This window comes from Aythya fuligula, chromosome 13 (genome assembly GCF_009819795.1).
Source record: "Aythya fuligula isolate bAytFul2 chromosome 13, bAytFul2.pri, whole genome shotgun sequence".
Taxonomy (NCBI): domain Eukaryota; kingdom Metazoa; phylum Chordata; class Aves; order Anseriformes; family Anatidae; genus Aythya; species Aythya fuligula.
The window spans coordinates 4,020,433-4,038,555 of NC_045571.1; the positions used below are offsets into that span (position 1 = coordinate 4,020,433).

The window sequence follows — 18,123 nt, forward strand, 5'->3', positions numbered from 1 at the left end:
GGCGCGGGCGCGCTCCGCCCCTTGCCCCCCGCGTCACGTGGCGGGGGAGGCGCCGCTGTCACGTGGCCGCGGCTGAATGCGGAAGTGGGGGGGGAACGGGACGGGACGGGACGGGACGGGGCGGCGGCGAACGCGAGGGGAAGGCAGAGAGGAGAGGCAGGAGGCGAGAGGAGGGTTCCCAAGGGCGTTTATTAGGGCAGGAACACCGCCACGCCGGCGGGACTCGGGGAATAAACGCCGGCAGGACCGCAGGGAGAGCTCGGAGCGGCTGGTTGCCAGATATCACTCCCTCCATTCCTTCGGAGTGATCCTGCCGACGGGCGACAGGCCCCACTCGATGCCCGCCTGCGTGAACACCTGCAGGAGGATAAACCCAGATGTTAACGCTGAAAGCAGGGAAACGTGCCACTACAGCGCTATTCCTGGGGTTTTCCATTCAGATTTCCTGCATCAGAACATCTCACTCACCTTTCGGTAAAGCAAGCGGAATGTATTTATATTGAGCATAACTTAAATAGTTCTGTTTTCTATTTCAAAGTATCTAGCTATAGATAGATAGATACTGCTATATAAAAATATCCACATATATAAAACATACAAAAATACCTAGATATAAATAATCTGGGATGTCGAACCACATCACTAAAATGGATTTCTTACACATCACCCATACCGTTACTTTCACCATCACCTACACGTTCTGCCAAGACCTCTGCCTGAATAGCTCAGACAACGACATAACAAACCCTTGCTTCTGCTCTGTTTGAAAAATCATTGGATAGCCTGATATTGAAATTTGTGTAAGAATTCAAAATAAAAATGATGAAATAGTAAAACTTTCATATCAAATTACTACTCACTCAAAAAAAAACCTCCAAAATTCCAATCACTTACGATACTTGTAACAAGTAAGCCCTTCTGAGAATAGCTTGGAAGTTTACAGCTATATCACAACAAAATGGTGAAAAAAAAAAAAAAGACTTACATAACCCCAGACAGTAGCAAAAACTGCAGCTCCACCGAGCAGTACCAGGTTTCCATACTTGTCATGGAAGTTTGGCTCATGTTTGTGATGAGCCTGCCTTACTGCAGTATGCTGGACACGGCGAGCTAAGGGAAGTTAAATTAAAAATACACAAGTCAACTAAAACGTACGTACAAACCATTCACAATCATTGTCTCCCATCAACGGAAAGGCAAAAATGCAAGGAAATAAAATAATCTTCAGAGCTTTGCAACAACTGTAACATCTGGGATGTACAGGAAGTCTTGCATTTCGTTTCAGCTCTCCCAGTTTCTCTCTAGAAAGGTGTCCCTGAAGTCTGCTTCTGGTAATAAATCCTTTAAGGTAGTTTTTTCGTTTACATTTTCTCTAGACCCTCAAGGTAGAAGTTCAATTACAGTTTTGACTATTTCTTTAAGAACATCATTTTAGCAAGTAGATGTTTATTTTTCAGTGTATACATTTAAGATTTATGTTTATATTTCCAGTACATGTACTTCATATAAGCATTTTCAGGATGAGCCCTACCATCAAATGAAGCATCAGAGATGGTTAACACTTCTCTCATTCTCTTTAAGATTCTTGAAGGGAGGTGAAGAAGGAAGTGGAAATACCTGGAGGCCTTTACATGATGTAAATGATAGAGGATTAAATACAAGAGAATCTCTCTGTATGACAGGATGGATGGAGGTAAGCGTACAATGTAAGAGGTACTCTTATTTAGGAGAAAACAGACTTAAGCATCAAACCACCAGCTTAAAAGAAGTGAGCCCACACAAGCACAAGTTTTTTTTTTCTTGTTTGTTTGTTTTTTTTAAACTGACTAAGGAACCTCAAACATCGACTGAGAGAAACACACCTAAGCACGTTTGTTTGGACTGAGCACATTATATATGCTGATGACCCAGGCCTGCAGCTGAGGGGACCGGCTGTAACGCTAGCGATTCCAGCACCGCAGAGGTTATTTAGCCCTTGAGTTTAAGCATTTAGTACTGACAGTGCCTTGCTACCTCACTACGCGGATTACAAGACCTTTATGCGCCTTTAATTATTATTAAGGAGGAAAAAACACTGAGAAAGGGAACCCAAGGTCAGCTCTAGTAAACAACTACGAGGTAGAAAACAAAAGAAAAAACAAAAAAAATAAAAGCAGCAGAGGACAAAGGGCTGAGAGCTGCCCGCAGCCCCTCACCGGCCCTCAGGGACCTTCCCTCAGGGGGAACAAGCCCGGGGACAGCTCAGGACCACCCCGGACAGGGACAGCAGGAAACCACAGAGCTCCGCCGAGGAACCGGCCGCCCCCAGGCGCTGCCACAGCCCCACAGCCACCCCCCGCTTACCGGCGAGGCTCAGAGCGGCCCTGGCCACGGGGAACATGGTGCCGGGAAGTGGCCGGCAGGACGCCGCTACCCTTGGTGAGCCCTGAAAAACAAAATGGCCGCGCCGGAAGTTCCGCCCTTGCGCCTTCCCGCCGAGCGGAGCACGCTGGGTAATGTAGTTCTCCCGGGGCGGCACGGGGAGGCTCCTCCCGGCTGTCGCGGAGCCGCCGCGCTCGGAGCGCTGTAGCCGCGGCGGAGGTTCCTCTAGAAGCTCTTCTCGGGGTTCTGCTCCGCTATACGGGTTCAGAAACATTTTTTCAAGAAGAAACAGAAGAAACAGAGAGGGCAGGGAGCCGGCGCAGCCGTGACGGAGGCTCTAAGAGGCCCCGCGCGGTGGCTGCTGCCGCAGTGTCAGGATGGCCGAGTGGTCTAAGGCGCCAGACTCAAGGCTCCCGCCTTCCCGCCGCGGCTGGGTATTCTGGTCTCCGTATGGAGGCGTGGGTTCGAATCCCACTTCTGACACCACTTTTTTTTTTTTTTTTTTCGGTCTAACTCCACGAATTTAAATCCCTAAAAGACCTAAAAAGCTAAGGGGGAAGGTTTTTAGCATAAAAAAAAAAAGCATTTGACTCGCTGCGCCAGGGCGGCGTTCTGTGTTACTGACCCCCCCCGGGCACACACACACACAGCATGAATACGGGACGCATTGGAGACCCCACCGGCCGTTTCTCCAAGTGCCTTAATAATTTCATCCCGCATTTTCCACACACTGACCAGCGACGTGCGTGCGGTTATAAAATTAAAGAAAACCTGCGGAAGCCCTAAAGCTCCTCTTAGTTTCATTCAGCCTGGAGAAAAGGAGGCTCAGGGGCGACCTTATCGCTCTCTGCAGGTACCTCAAAGGAGGCTGTAGCGAGGTGGGGGTTGGCCTGTTCTCCCACGTGCCTGGTGACAGGACGAGGGGGAATGGGCTTAAGTTGAGCCAGGGGAGTTTTAGGCTGGATGTTAGGAAGAACTTCTTCACTGAAAGGGTTGTGAGGCACTGGAACAGGCTGCCCAGGGAAGTGGTGGAGTCACCATCCCTGGAAGTCTTCAAAAGACGTTTAGATGTAGAGCTTAGGGATATGGTTTAGTGGGGACTGCTAGCGTTAGGTCAGAGGTTGGACTCGGTGATCTTGAGGTCTCTTCCAACCTAGAAATTCTGTGATTCTGTGATTCTGTGTGATTCTGCCTTTCTTTTGTGTTTTTTTTGAGGGAGAGGGGGACAGTGATGGGCGGAACACCAACCGCTCGCTGTGGCAGGGCGACGCTTTGTGGCGTTTAACGAGGGAGACGCGGGGGCTGTCGGTAGCCTCACGACAGGGCACGGCGATACCCTGAGGGGGGCGCCGCCGCCATGTCGCGACACGCTCCGCCCCTCAGCGCTCCGCGCCCGCCCGCCCGCCAATCACACGCCTCCAGCTTGCTCCCTTCCCATTGGCCCACCGCGGCCGTACTGACAGCGGCGCCAGCGAATCGAAACCCGGCGGCTGGACACGGGCGAGCGCTGCAGCCAATGGGAAGCGGCCGGGCGGGGCCGAGCCGGCGGTGGGAGCGAGGGGCAGCTATGGCGGCGCTGGCGGTGCTGGCGCTGCTGCTGCTGGCGGCCTGCGGCGGGCAGCGCGCGGCGGGGCAGAAGCGGAAGGAGGTGAGGGGGGGGGGGGGGGAGCCCCTGAGGGGAGCCCCTGAGGGGAGCCCCTGAGGGGAGCCCCTGAGGGGTTGAGGGCTCACTTAGGGTTTATTTAGGGTTTAGTTAACAGTTTCTGTTTGTAGTCGCGAAGATACCGCTTATTTCTCTATGCTTCTTAGGGTTTCCTGTATGTATACGTTTCAAGGCAGCGAAGGGTAGTCGGTTATTTACCAAAACGTGTTTATTCCTGAGAGGAATAAACAAGGAGTGCAGACGTAGCTAGTGGGAAGTGCTTGGTTTCTGTTAATTATGCTTCTTGTATGACATTATAACACTCTTCGCCTTTTTTTAATGGAGAATGTGCTGTGCACTCATGAGTTCTGCAAGCGTGTGCAGAATCATTTTTTTTTTTCCTTTTATCTACCCTGGAAATCAAACGTTTTGCTCCCTTCCGTAGTGCTTCCAGGACTAGCGCTTGCTCCACTTCATGAGTTTTGAAATCTCCCCCAGGTGTGATGCTTCGTATCAAATAAATACCAACAGGACTGGGTTTGGGGTGCTTTGTCTGGCTGAAATAAATCTTATCGTTCGTGTGAGAAAGTCCCGAGCTGACAACCACATCAGTGCTTGAAGTAAATGAACATCATTAACGTGAGGCTCAGGAGGCTCTGTGAACGCCTTTGAGGCTCTTTATGAAGCATCCCGTCACGCGGTCATTATTCGTAATGAAAAATGTGCAGCAGTTTGTTACAGCGAAAATACAAACCTTCAGGTCTGTGATGTGAGAGATTGGAGGAAAGAAAACACACAAAACCCTCAACAATATTTCTCTGGCCTTGTTTTCAGATGGTATTATCAGAAAAAGTGAACCAGCTGATGGAGTGGGCTAGTAAGAGATCTGTAATCCGAATGAACGGAGACAAGTTTCGACGCTTTGTGAAGGCGCCACCCAGAAATTACTCTGTGATTGTGATGTTCACTGCTCTTCAGCCTCACAGACAATGTGTCGTGTGCAAGTATGGGCTTAATTCATAATCTTGAACTTGAAAGTCATCATATGCTTTGTAGGACATTAAATCTAACAAGAGGGTAAAACTTGCAGGTACACAGGAGGACGATACTAACACCCATTATAGGAGGGTTATCTTTGAAGTTGTTGGTGGGAATGTGTGTGCTATGAGTGTGGGAAAACAGCATAGTCCTTAATGATTTATTCCCCTCTTAAAGTAATTGATCTTTTGCAGAGCAAATACTCTCATTGGTAGGCTTCTGGAGAGAGGGTGGAAACTCAACTTTCCTGGCGTGAGCTGCTGCTGAGGACATGTTTGCAGGATTACTGCTGGCCTTGCAGTCTAAAAGTTGCTGTTAATTAATGTTGATTGATGTTTGTTTACACTGATAATATTCCGGATCCTTAAATATATGAAGGCCTTCGTGTATTAAGCTGGGGGTGACAAGGTTCAAATAGATATCAGTAAATAACTTTTTTTACCATACTAATTAGTTTGCCATTCTCTGGCGCAGAAAAGTGGCTGTGCTTGTGTTTGTTTCAGTGCTCCAAGATTTAGCAAATTGTGACCTACTGGGTTACATTTCTGTTTTCCATGGTTAGCACTGCTTCTTGTTACGAACACAATGACACTTGCACTTTATCTTTACATTAAAAAGAAAACACAAGTGCATATGCTTTGATTGTTAGATGAATGACCTCAATTTTTCTTTTGTTAAACGTGAGAAAACAAATGTGGAGGAATGGGTGGGATGGTTCTATTAAGGGGATGGATGGCTACAGGTCTTAAAACTGTAACTTGTGTTTTGAGCTAACACATGATACAGCCTCTCACTTTGTGTGTTTTTACAGGCAGGCTGATGAGGAATACCAGATTCTGGCAAACTCCTGGCGATACTCCAGTGCATTTACCAATAAGATTTTTTTTGCTATGGTCGATTTTGATGAAGGCTCAGATGTGTTTCAGATGGTAAAGTTATTTCTTTTTTATCTCTTAATGTTATTTTTAGCTCATGCGTTGGAGAATGAGAGTAAAACCATACAAAATGTATTAGAATGACTAAAGCTGTATAATATGACAGTGACTACACTGAAAAGTTAAAAGCTACCCCTCTGATACAGAATAAAATTGAAGAGCAGAGGGCAGTAGTATTTTTGGCAGTAGTATTAACAGCACTGACAAATGTGGAATAGGTGTAAGGAGTGTATTAGCTTATCTGACTCTTCTCTGGGTCTGCCTCCTGTAATAACTTGCGGTGTCATTTTTAATGGAATTCCTCAGAATACAGCAAGAAGTAAGATAGAAAACATTGAACTCCTTAGGACTGGATATAAAAATTTGGATAACTAGGGGGTGGTTGATCAGGCTTTCAGAATTGACTTCTTTTGCTCTTCTACTGAGATTATATAACAAGATTTAAAAAAATATATAATCTAAACAACAATTGCAAACATGCATGGAATGATAGAATTAATAATTAATCACAGTTTTGCAAATTGTAGCTTTTTTTTTTTTTTTTTTTAAGGAGATGCTTGCCTCAGTATTTAAAAGTTACCTAATTTAGGTGATGGTACTTTGTAACATGGAAGTTTTAGAAAGGAGACATGGAATTTTTTAACATTCTTGTTAGATTTTTTCCCCAGAGTGAATTAGTTTTTGATGAAACACTAAGCTATGGCCTTCACATATTTATTGTATGTATTCTTATTTTGTAGGTTCCTCACTGAATAGTAGTATTTATAGAAGAAACATTAAAATAAAAACTGAAATGCTATGGGCAAAACAGTGTTGGGGAAGGGTCTTTATTAGGAAAAGATGATGGAACTTAATTTTAAAAACAACTATTTCTGTTTTTTTACTGTAGCCTTCTACTAACTGGATTGGATCTTTTGAGATGCTAGCTACAGATTGGAGTACTAATGAAGAAATGTTGATCATTTGAGAAAGTATGCTCAATTTAAAAAAAAAAAAAAAAAGTAAACCCTTGTTTTCCCCAAAGGCATCCAGGACACCTAGTGGTAGAGATCAAAAAAGTTGCTTCTAATGCTTAAGAGAGGAAATGGCATGGAACATATGAGGGAACTTACAGGAGCTTATTGATTACTGTCTTAGATCAAATTCTTGCCTGTTCTGTTTTTATGAGGTCTAGAAGTGTGAGTTGCTGTGTGCTGTATACTTTTTTAAAGTCACTGTGAAATATGTTTATTGAATAGTTGTTCTTTCTGATTGACTTGGTGACTGTCTGCAGTTGAAATGGAAGCGTGTTGTGAAGTAGACCTTTCATGGTGCTGTGTCTTCTGTGAATTTTCTAAATACAGCTAAACATGAATTCTGCTCCAACCTTCATTAATTTTCCTGCTAAAGGGAAGCCTAAACGAGGTGACACGTACGAACTTCAGGTGCGCGGCTTTGCAGCTGAGCAGCTTGCTCGTTGGGTGGCTGACAGGACTGATGTCAATGTAAGTGTGTGTGTTACACGTGTATACTAAGACTTTACCCACCAACAGCTCTGCAGCACTCACTTATTACATGTTCTGGGTACAAAATACCCAGAATATGAAGTAATTGTGTTTAGTTGATAACTCTACTCTTAGATACTCCAAATGGCTCTTGTCTATATAATCTTCTATCCCTGTAAGTGTGCAAGGCCGGGTTGGATGGGGCTTTGGGCAGCTTGGTCTAGTGGAACTTGTCACTGCCTGTGGCAAGGATGTTGGAGCTGGGTGGTCTTTAAGGTCCCTTCCAATCTCTGTGATGCTACATCTTAAAGCTTCCTTAACCCATTCCAATATTTTGTGTAATCCTCTGTTTAATAATGCGGTAAAACTCAGCTCCTTCCTTCCTCCCTTTTCTGCTCCTGTTAAAGGAAAACAGTCTTTCAAGTAGTAGGTAAGGTAATGGTGCATAAACCAGTAAAAGGAGAAGAAGCTTTACCTACTTCTTTAGTCAGAATTATTATACACAAAGTTGTGGGGATGTTCTTTGTGTTCATGTTTTTTTTTCCACTCTAATGTGTTTTTTGTTAGGAGGAAGGATATCATATGTAATGCAGTTGAGGTAAAATAAAGGATCTTCTTTGTGTAGATTCGTGTGATAAGGCCACCAAACTACGCTGGACCGTTGATGTTAGGACTGCTGCTGGCTGTCATTGGAGGCCTCGTGTATTTGCGTGGAAGCAATCTGGATTTTCTGTACAACAAAACTGGCTGGGCATTTGCTGCTTTGGTGTGTAATTCTAGCTCTTCTCTGCCTGTTGTCACGAGTTTCATAGCAATTCAAATCTTTCAAAGCTATTGTATTTAAAGAAGCTTAAACATGCTAGAAGAAATCGAGGTGCATTTAGCTTCTCTTTTTAGTAGTCTGATACTATAATTTGATCTCAGTCTTTTCAGCTCAGTTAATGCTTGATTACCTGCTTTTAATACTAGTAAGAGATAGGATGATGCTTAGCTTAAGTACTACTTACTATGAAAGGAAAAGGAAATTGGATGGGAAAAAAAAAAACTACGGATGATTGTTTCTTTTTTCCTTTTCAGTGTTTTGTGTTAGCAATGACGTCAGGCCAGATGTGGAACCACATTAGGGGGCCACCCTATGCTCATAAGAATCCCCATACAGGACAAGTGGTAAGTCTCTTTTCTTTTTCTACTTTTCTGCATTTTTATTATATTTCTACTGATTAAATTCGATACTAAAAGAGGCAAGTCAGAAAGAAGCCAAGAATAGAATCTGCACTCTTACTAAGTCAATGAGGCTAACCTGTCCTGCCGTAAGGCAACTTAGCTTCAGATTTGCTTCAGAGAAGATCTGCCTTCTCTTAAAATATACCCATGAGAGAGGGATTTTGTAGGCAATTTGCAGCTCAAGTTACTTTGCAGATAAGCAATCACAAAATACCAATCTTAATCCAAAATCGAATAATCTGTTGTGTCATTGCTGTATGATAATGGTTATCTCCAATTCCATCTTGAGAGGAAGGTGATTGCTACAATTTTTAGTTCAGTGATTAATTATATAAGACTGGTGTTATCAGTTCTGTGATGTTTGAAGGATAAGGACAAACACTGTCTAGGTTTTTTTTTAGCTATATTGCTTTCTGTGTTCAGCAATAAGCTGTTTGGGAGCTAGATAAAGAATAAGCAATTCTTAATTCGGCTAGAAATACAGTGATTAATTTACTGTCTAACAATATGCTCCAATTCATGTTGGAAACAGCTTTAAGTGCTTTCCATGCAGTAAAGCATTAGTCATTATATGGATGGTGCTCTGCAGAAAACAGGACATCCTGGTTCACAAGTGTTGCCTTGGAGTATATTTTTGCTGTTTTAATACCCAGAGAGTTTGGGGACTTTCTGTGGAGACTTTGATTACTCTAGTGACTGCAGGAAGCTAAGAAGATACTTAAATAATGCTCTAGGGTAAAGAGGATAGCATACAGAGTCACCAAAACTGTTTGCTAACAAGATGTTTGGGATAGGGGTTTTCCACCTGCTTCAGAACCTAAGATAAGCATTCATTTCATCTTTCCTGTTTTTCTCTATCTTCCCCCAATGTATAAAGGTGTATATATATTTAACAAAAAAGTAGTAAGTCTTGGAAGCAGGATGATGAGAATGCTTTTTCTTAGTTTCTGAAGGTAGGTTGTTTTAAATGACTTGATCTCTTCCATCTCTTACCATTCCTGTTTGTTTCCATGTTTTCTTTGCAGCATTTATTTACCTGTGATATTGCTCTCCCCTGTCTTGAATATAATATACATACATACATATATATATATATATACATAAGAAGAAGAGAAATCATTCTAAATCGCTAAATGCAAAATAAAGGTGTCTGTTAGGTCTTACATGCTCAGCAGTGCTATTGTTGAACTTGGAGATTTCATGTATTTCATGGTCTTCTCTAGCTCATACACCTGTGTAACGACTTCATATAAAACATCTTGCTTTGAGATTCTCAAGGTAAACTAATGTCTACTGATCTTAGACTCATGAAATCTTGTTATTGGGGAAAAATCAGTTTTAGCATGTTTTGATATGCACTGCCCTGCACATAATAAAGAAGGAGATGCACTGTGAGAGTAGTCTGTATGTACCAAGAGCATTGTCTTTCAGGGCACACATGATGTATTGGCTCTTCTTGTGCAGTTTACTAGGAATTAATTTAGTGAGGTGTCCTTTCACGCCTGCTTAGGTAGGTCAGGCCCTCTGTATTCTTCTGCTAAAAGTCAATCTGCTTATGAAATGTGTTTTTCTACTTGGATATTACATCGCAATCATAGTGAAGCAGAGCTTCCCGTAAGGGATTGAACAACAGCAGTCTTTAACTTCCACAAAGTTTGAACTTTCTGTTCAGTTGGTAGACTTATAACGAAGAAAAAACAAACCTGTCTGAGCCAGCTTAGAGTAGAAGTTCTCATCTTTGGAATGTTTTCTTGGAAGCATTTCTACTTTTTGTTTTGTATTACTACTTCTGTTTACCTTATTCCTAACCATTTTTAATCTTAATACAAAAGCTGAAGAGTAAAGCTTCAAGGATGTTGGTAGTGGTGTTCCTTTTGCTGTGATGCCATGAAAAAGATTTCAAATGTTGGGCACCAGAGCCAAGTGAGTAGGGTTCATTTGCAAGTTGAAGAGACTGTCCCAAAACTGAGAAGCAGTGTATGTATGTAGAATAAGGATCCAAGTCAGGGTATGGCTCAGACTTGGAAGGCAGCGGGTGCTTTGGGCATTACTGTGCTGTTTTGCCCTGTCAAACAGGCAATCTGGATCGTGAAGGGTGTAGCTGCACTTCTGTTGTTATAATCTGTGCGGTACTTTGGGCTGTTGACACGCAATAGTAGAAGGATTTCTGATGCTGCTGCAAAATAAATCGGTGCACAGCCAATAACGTGAATTGGTATACAACAGATTTACACTACAACTTCTTTCCTGTCTCTTGACAGAGACACTGCAAAACCCAGTTCCCAGCTTTATAGCTGTTGTTAATTGTTTCAAAGTTGACTCCAGCCTTTCTAAAATTCAATTGCTCTTTGTCTCTTGCAGAGCTATATCCATGGAAGCAGCCAAGCCCAATTTGTTGCAGAAACGCACATTGTTCTTCTGTTTAGTATCCTTCTTCCAGAGATGCAAGTTGGTGGTGACAATTTTTCGGTTAGCTTATGCTGCTGCCTCTTTCATGAGAGCATTTTGTCAAGGCTCGTATCTGTCACCTAATGCTGAGCAGAAGCTTGCAGAGCCTTTCTGTGTTGACAGCTACGCCTTTCTAATGACAGTGATCTTTAAGCTGAATAGAAAAACATTTACTGCTTTCTCTCTAACTTCTGCCTTGCTCAGTGACCAAACTGGATAACATTAAAAACGTGGATCCTAGTGGCATTATACGTGTAGGGTTCTTCAGGATAGTCCCTGTTCTTTTCTGCATGTCTTGTCTCTTCAGTCTCACTTCTTGCTTAGGTGTTGAATTCTTTCCTTTGTTACTGGTGTTCTTCTTTAATTTCTTTGCTTACCTTCTCTGTTTTTAATTTTAGCTCTTTTAATGCTAACAAGTCAGGATTTTTCCATGCTGGTATTAAGCCATCGGAGAGGCAAGCAGAATCTTGCTGGCTGGGTTTTTTCATTTCTCGCTTGTATAAAAATGTTTCTTTTGAGTGTCAGTAGTACTCTGAAATCCAACGTTCTTCTGCTTGCACGTGCATGTCTTTGATCCATCATCTGTACCTAGAATCATCTCTGAATCAAACCCTTCTTCCTTCTCTTGTCACCTGCATCAGCCTGTGCCTTATTTTATCTTTTGTTTAATACTGTTTTTTGGCCTTGCAGCTCCAAATTGTTTACATGTTATGGTACACAAGCATACATACGTGCAGACTTACTACAGACACATCAACTGGCTTCTCACTTAAACTGTCTCATTTCAAAACTTCTTTCAAAGTACCTGTCCTCTTCAGTGCTCTGCTGTGGTTAACAAGTTCCTTCTGTTGCAAGAGCAAGGTTCTTTAACTGAGTGACTTCAGCTGATTTCTTCCTTTTCTCTTAAATCTTAATATCCAAATTTCAGCAAGAGATGCATTTTTTTTGCATTTTTCCATTCTAATTCATCAATATAAAGTAAGCAATTGATGTTTAAGTACGCTGGTGCATGTGGGGGGGAAGTATTCAACTCTGTATTCTTTATCAAAGACTTTTTTTTATTATTACTACTATTTTTTATTATTACTACTGGAAAACTCCATTTAGAAGGGGGCTTAAGTTTCTTCTAATTGAAGAATTAGAAAAGACTGAAATGTTTCTACTTGAAAGTCACCACATTGGATCAAACATTGCATGCATTTTATTTATCCTATTAGCTGAGTAAAGATAGCAGAAGATATATCCCTGTATCTTCTGGTTTGTACTTGAAACTTTCTGTCTATTTTCTCTTAAATGTTGTCAATTACTGAGTAACTTTCAACTTGCTTCCTCCCCCCTGACCTGTTGTTGTCCAGAAAGCCTTTAATTTTTCCAGTGAGTGTTAATTTCCCAGGTATGGGGTGGGAGTTAACACAGGAAATGAGGAGTGAGTGTGTTGTATTAAGTCTAGCATATTTTGTTGATTTAGCCTTAAACAGTGTTCGTAGATGGTGGTGTTACTTTAGGAATGGTTCTCCTCCATGAAGCTGCTACTTCTGACCTGGATGTGGGGAAAAGAAAAAGTGAGTACAACTACTTGTCTTTCTATCGAGAATTGTTAGATGCCATAAAGATTTTTGATACAATATTTAATAAAAATGCATTTACACTGTGGGGTTTTTATTGTGAATATCAGCTCATTTTTTGATTTTTTTAAAGAATATTTTCCTGTCAGTTTCCAGCAAACAATGTTATTTGGGGTCTTCAACCTTGCAGTTATCACAACAAGAATTATTTCCAGTTTAGATTCCATGGATCTATCTTCTTCCTTTTCCACAGCTATTAAGTAGGGGTATTTAATCTGAAAGTGCAGGCAGGTCCCACACGAGTCGTATGTCTGAGGCCCAAGACCTTTTTTTTTCTTTTGCTGCTGTTTGCAGCAGAAGCAGCAGCAGTAGTTTGAGTTCTTCTCAGATTTCATTGGTACGCTTGGACTTCTGGTGGGAGAGAAGTCGAACACCTCTGCTTTACTCCAGGAATGCATACCATAGCATGCATGTGTGCATATACATTCCACCTTTAAGTACAAGTGAGTCCTTGGTTATTTCACCAGTATTTGGAGCTGTTCAGCAAAATTCAAAGCAGTCTGGGGAGAAAGGAAGAAGTAAAGATGCCTTTCGCCATTTTCTTAGTAAGGGAGGGAAGAAGGGACTGAGTTTTTTCTCTTAAACTGCTGGTATAAAATTGACTTACAGTAGGAATTTGAAAGATAATTAATGCTGATATATTTCATAGAATCATTCAGGTTGGAAAAGACCTCTAAGATCATCTAGTTCAACCTTTTAACCTGGTATTGAAAGCCACCACTAAATCATGCCAAGTTGTACATCTACACGTTTCTTGAAAACCTCCAGGGATGGTGACTTAACCTCTTCCCTATTCTATTCTAATACCCTATAAGCCTTTCAGTAAAGAAATTCCTCCTAATATCCAACATAAACCTCCCCTGGTGCAACTCGAGGCCATTTCCCTGTGTCTTTATCACTTGGTGCTTGGGAGAAGAGCCCAATCCCCACCTCTCTCCAACCTCCTTTTAGGTAATTGTAAAGTACAGTAAGATCTTCCCTGAGCCTTCTCTTCTCCAAGCTAAACAGCCCTAGTTCCCTCAGCTGCTCCTCATAAGACTCTTTTTTCTACACCCTTCACCAGCTTTGTTGTGCTTTGGACATGCTCCAGCGCCTTGATGTCCTTCTTGTAGTGAGGAACTCCAAACAGAACACAGTATTGGAGGTGCAACCTCACCAGAGCCCAGTACAGAGGGAAAATCGCTTCCCTACTCCTGCTGGCCACTCTATTTCTGATACAAGCCAGGACTGTCGGCCTTCTGAGTCCTCCTAAGGGATTATAATAAAGGTCTCATCTGACCAAACCTGTAAATATTGCAGAAAGCTTTTAAAAACCCCAGTCGCTGTGGTGTTTTTGGAGAGAGCTGTCACTGCCATAATCTTACTCTGTGTCTCTTGCAGTCATGTGTATAGCTGGGATTGGCTTGGTGGTGCTGTTCTTCAGTTGGCTGCTCTCTGTCTTCAGGTCAAAATACCACGGATACCCGTACAGGTACAGCTTTGCTGCTGCTTCAGTTGTTGTTCTCGTGTGCATTGCAGTGCAGCTGTACATCACTGCAGTCTGCTTTGTAGAGAATGGAGAAAATATAAATACTGGCATAAAGATTAAGAAAAAATAATAGAAGTTTTTACCTGGATTTATGAATGAATCTGTTCCTGTGGGCTGGTATTTCCTTGTCTGGTAATGTTAATGTAAGTCAGAAGGGAGAAGCAAAGCACTTTTTTTTTTTTTTCCAGACATCTAGTTTGGTGGGAAATACTCTTTAAAAAATGCTCCACTTGCTTCTCAAACAGTAGCAATATTGGCTGATATGATGATCAGAAACACAATATTTGGTGGATAACAGTTTTCAGTCTGGCCAGAGCCAGGATTGTAGTACATTCCTTTTCATGCCACTATGCTTTACAAAGTATTTCTATTCTCATAGTGATATTTAAAGCTGCCAGTATTCCAGGACTGCTTCTATAAGGAGTCTAGCACTCTTCATTGAGTGGTTTATTTATTTATTGATAGATACAGGTGTATTGGGTGTTTTTACCAGGTTTAGTGTTTTTTTTTTTTGTAGGAATCAGTACATTTGAGGGGCCAGCTTCTAACCGTCTCGGCTTCTGCCAAGAGTTCAATGTGTCTGCAAAGCTAATCCTAGTTTCCATAGGCAAACATGGTCCTGTTTCTCTGAGAAGTTGTCTTGGCAGGTTACCTTGTGGCTATATGCAGAGAGCATTGGTGGGTTCATAGGAGTCTGTAATACACAAGGACATGGAAGATGTATTTTCACAAGATTTTTACTTATTACAGATTAACACCAATCACCACGAGCAATCTCATCTGAATTAGATTCAAGCAGTGAGGTTCAGGCAGTTGCTAAAATCAAAATCATTTTCCTCATTATTTATTTTCAGTTTCAGTATTTCTTAAGTGATCTTGCTGTCTGAGACTAGGAGTGTACGTTTTGGCGGTAGCCGTGGTGAAGCCAGAGGTCTGAAGTTAGTTTATAATTCCTGAAATTATTGGCTGTTATCATAACTGTGAGGTTCAAGGGCAGCTGCTCTAACTCACTGTGAAACATCTCGTGCTCTTGTCTAACAGCCCTTAGCAAAGTGTATACAGTTGCAGTGTGTGATGCCAGCCCAATATTTTCATGCAGATACTGAAATTCTGCTCAAAAAGCCTTTTGTACTTCTTGATCTTCTTCTGTTGACTCCTCAGAAGCATCCATGATGTGTATTAAGGAATCCTCTGAATCCACTGTTGCAATCTCTTTATATCCACAGGCTGGGTAACTGCTTAGGCAGAAGTCAGATCATTTGCATTTGTAAATATCTCATTAATAAAATGTGTTAGTCATTAGGACTTCTGTAAGACCAGAAGAAAGCTGAGTTTCTTCCTTGTTGAATAACTGATTGGCCTTTGTTCTGTTCTGTGCTGTGGTCTTACGTACTACTTCTAAGTCTGTAGAAGGCACAGTGTGGTTGCTCTGGCTTTAGAGGTACTAGAAGGCTTGCTTTTAAGTGGTTTTCTCCACAGCCATTTATATTTTAGCTGCAGCAGGCCCAGTTCCTTGTTCTGATTTTCTAGGTATGTGTGAAAGCTAAATAGAATGTTGTATGGCTTTGTTTCTTATAGAATTAATAAGCATTCTGTTTTTCCCCTGCAGTTTCCTAATGAGTTAAAGGATTCCAGAATGTAACATCAGAAAGGCGGCGGCTCTGAAATTGCGTGGTGTGGAAGGGAAGAGCTCAATATGTATGGTTCATGCTACCTCTCTTTACACTGAATGAGATAGTTAAACACTGAACCAAAGACAACGTGTAGTGCCTTAAATAAAACAAGCAATGTGCTCTGAAGGACAGAGTATTAAGATGCAATCTCTCTCATAAGCTTTACATCTTCTGAAACAACTTTGAATCTAACGAAGTTCTGAACTTTGTGTTTAGAACTACTGTGTTTCCTTGGACTAACCAGAAACAGTACTTTACATTCAGTTGGATAATCTGTTTTCCATGGTTTTCTTCCCCTCAAATACTGACTTTTATTCACACATAACAGGTGATGGTAGCTTTTCTGTCATGCCTTTTCATGGTTGATGAGACCTCCTCATGTACCTGCATCTCTCTTCCTTCTGTCTGTGTGTGACCCTCTGAGCATACTGCAGGTTCCGATACGGTATCTGCGTGTCCTGGAGCTGGATCTGAATGCTGAGAAGAGCACGGAACTGCTGTATGACGCAAGAGATCGCTTCACAGATGAAGGAAGAATTCTTCATGTAGAAATGACTCATTAAAACTTAAATTAACATTTCACAGGGTGATCTACTAATGAGTTTTATAGTTGATATTCAGGACTGGAAAAAAAAAAAAAACAAACAACAAAAAACTAGGTGTATTTATTTTTTTCCCCCCCACTAAATTACGAAAATATGATAAACTCTGCTGTTCTTGATTTGATTGAAGTCCCTACTTGTTATATAGCAACTTGTTTAATTATTAATTCAAAACTTTCTTTGCCAAATACTGAAACTACATCAATTAGCTTCTATGCACTGGCTTAGAGCTGAAAAAATGTTCCCATAGCAATCCATGCTTCCCCGCCCCACCACCCCCCTCAAAAAAAGAAAAAAAAAAAAAAAAGAAAAGCTGATTACAAAGTTAATTGATTATCTGTCACATGAATTACAGGTTGCTAACTGGCTTTAAAGTTACTGCTCAAACCACCTGGTGTCAGATTTTGGTCACTATTTAAGCTCTTGCATTCTTTGTTTCCTCCAAGTTTTGTTTCAGCCTTATGTACTTGGGAGGATGTGGGAGTGGGCAGAGCTATCTAATTCCAGGATAAATATTGTTACTCCAGGGAAGATTTGTTAGCCTTACAGTTGAAGGGATGTGCTTTTTGCACTCCCATCTCACAAAGGTGCTTTGTCTTGAGGATTCTCGAATAGAAGACCTTGTGCCTCAGCCCCCACTGTTGTGTAATTCAGCATCTGTACTACAGGAAATCTGTGGCCTGTTTCAGTAATACTTCCTCTTGTAGACTATGGTGGCCTTGGAGGTTTCTTGTCAGAGGAAAATGTTTTCTGCTTCTGCCTCTCTCCTGTTTCAAGGGGTTACAGGATTTGGCCACTTTAGATTTAAGCTCAAAAAGGACTATATTGTTCAAAGTAGAATGTTTTTCTTATGCAATTTTGCTAAATTAACACAGAGCTCAAGTGCCTTAACTTTGCTAATTTAGTTGTTTGACATTTCGACTTGTTGGTGAGATGCATTTTTTTGATGCCATACAGAATGCAAAGGCTTGGTGGAATGGATAAAATGTGTGCTTGCCTGGATTTTGGACAACTTTCAATAAATTTTTTTAATCTAATTGATGCTTCTCTGTCTCTTTAATTTCATCATAGAACAAAAAACAGCATCCATTTTCTTCTGTTGTTTCAATGTGTTAATAAGTGTTTGTATATAGCAAATAACCTGAATATGGCTGGGTAGACTGGGTTAACAGTGCACTGTATTATGTTATGGTGTTTATGCAGGAAACTGCAGCCCAAAGCGACATTACTAGAGGTCTTTGTGTGTAGTCAACTAACGCCAGAAAGGTTGCATGTTTTTTCACTTGGCTTTGAGAGCTGTCCTGAGGTCAGTCTTGGCTTCCTGGAGTCCTAGGCAGATAATGTTTGCAGAGGTGGAATCTAATGAGCACTGTGGATTTGCCTGGAACGATTCTGGGCTGCTGTAGCTGTTGTTTGCTTTGCTGTCCTTTTGGTATTTCGAGGGTGCTTCCAAGAAACCTTTAGGTTGGCTGGTCCTACTTCAGTTGTTAGCTGTGCGGGCAAAAGTGATTTACAATCTCATTGTAAAGAAGCAATGTTATTTTCTTAGGCTTTCAGATTTTT

The 18,123-nt window shown here is 41.7% G+C and overlaps 2 protein-coding genes and 1 non-coding gene across 3 annotated transcripts; 2 read left to right on the forward strand and 1 right to left on the reverse strand.

Moving 5' to 3' along the window:
- Positions 1-170: 170 nt before the first annotated feature.
- Positions 171-2,447, reverse strand: LOC116494355 (cytochrome c oxidase subunit 7B, mitochondrial). The gene is made up of 3 exons (XM_032196216.1): positions 2,344-2,447; positions 986-1,110; positions 171-357 (listed from the first exon to the last, which is right to left on the reverse strand). The coding sequence occupies exons 1-3, from the start codon at positions 2,378-2,380 to the stop codon at positions 283-285; spliced, it is 237 nt and encodes a 78-aa protein (XP_032052107.1). The 5' UTR covers positions 2,381-2,447; the 3' UTR covers positions 171-282.
- A 285-nt stretch (positions 2,448-2,732) lies between these two features.
- Positions 2,733-2,844, forward strand: TRNAL-CAA. The gene is made up of 2 exons: positions 2,733-2,770; positions 2,799-2,844. It is a non-coding gene; the product is annotated as a tRNA-Leu (tRNA).
- A 1,071-nt stretch (positions 2,845-3,915) lies between these two features.
- On the forward strand, positions 3,916-17,597 carry MAGT1 (magnesium transporter 1). Its single transcript, XM_032196321.1, has 10 exons — positions 3,916-4,009; positions 4,838-5,007; positions 5,853-5,970; positions 7,320-7,460; positions 8,086-8,226; positions 8,538-8,627; positions 11,046-11,109; positions 12,620-12,694; positions 14,138-14,228; positions 15,895-17,597. Exons 1-10 carry the CDS (start codon positions 3,929-3,931, stop codon positions 15,908-15,910), a joined length of 987 nt encoding a protein of 328 aa, XP_032052212.1. The 5' UTR covers positions 3,916-3,928; the 3' UTR covers positions 15,911-17,597.
- Positions 17,598-18,123: the final 526 nt, after the last annotated feature.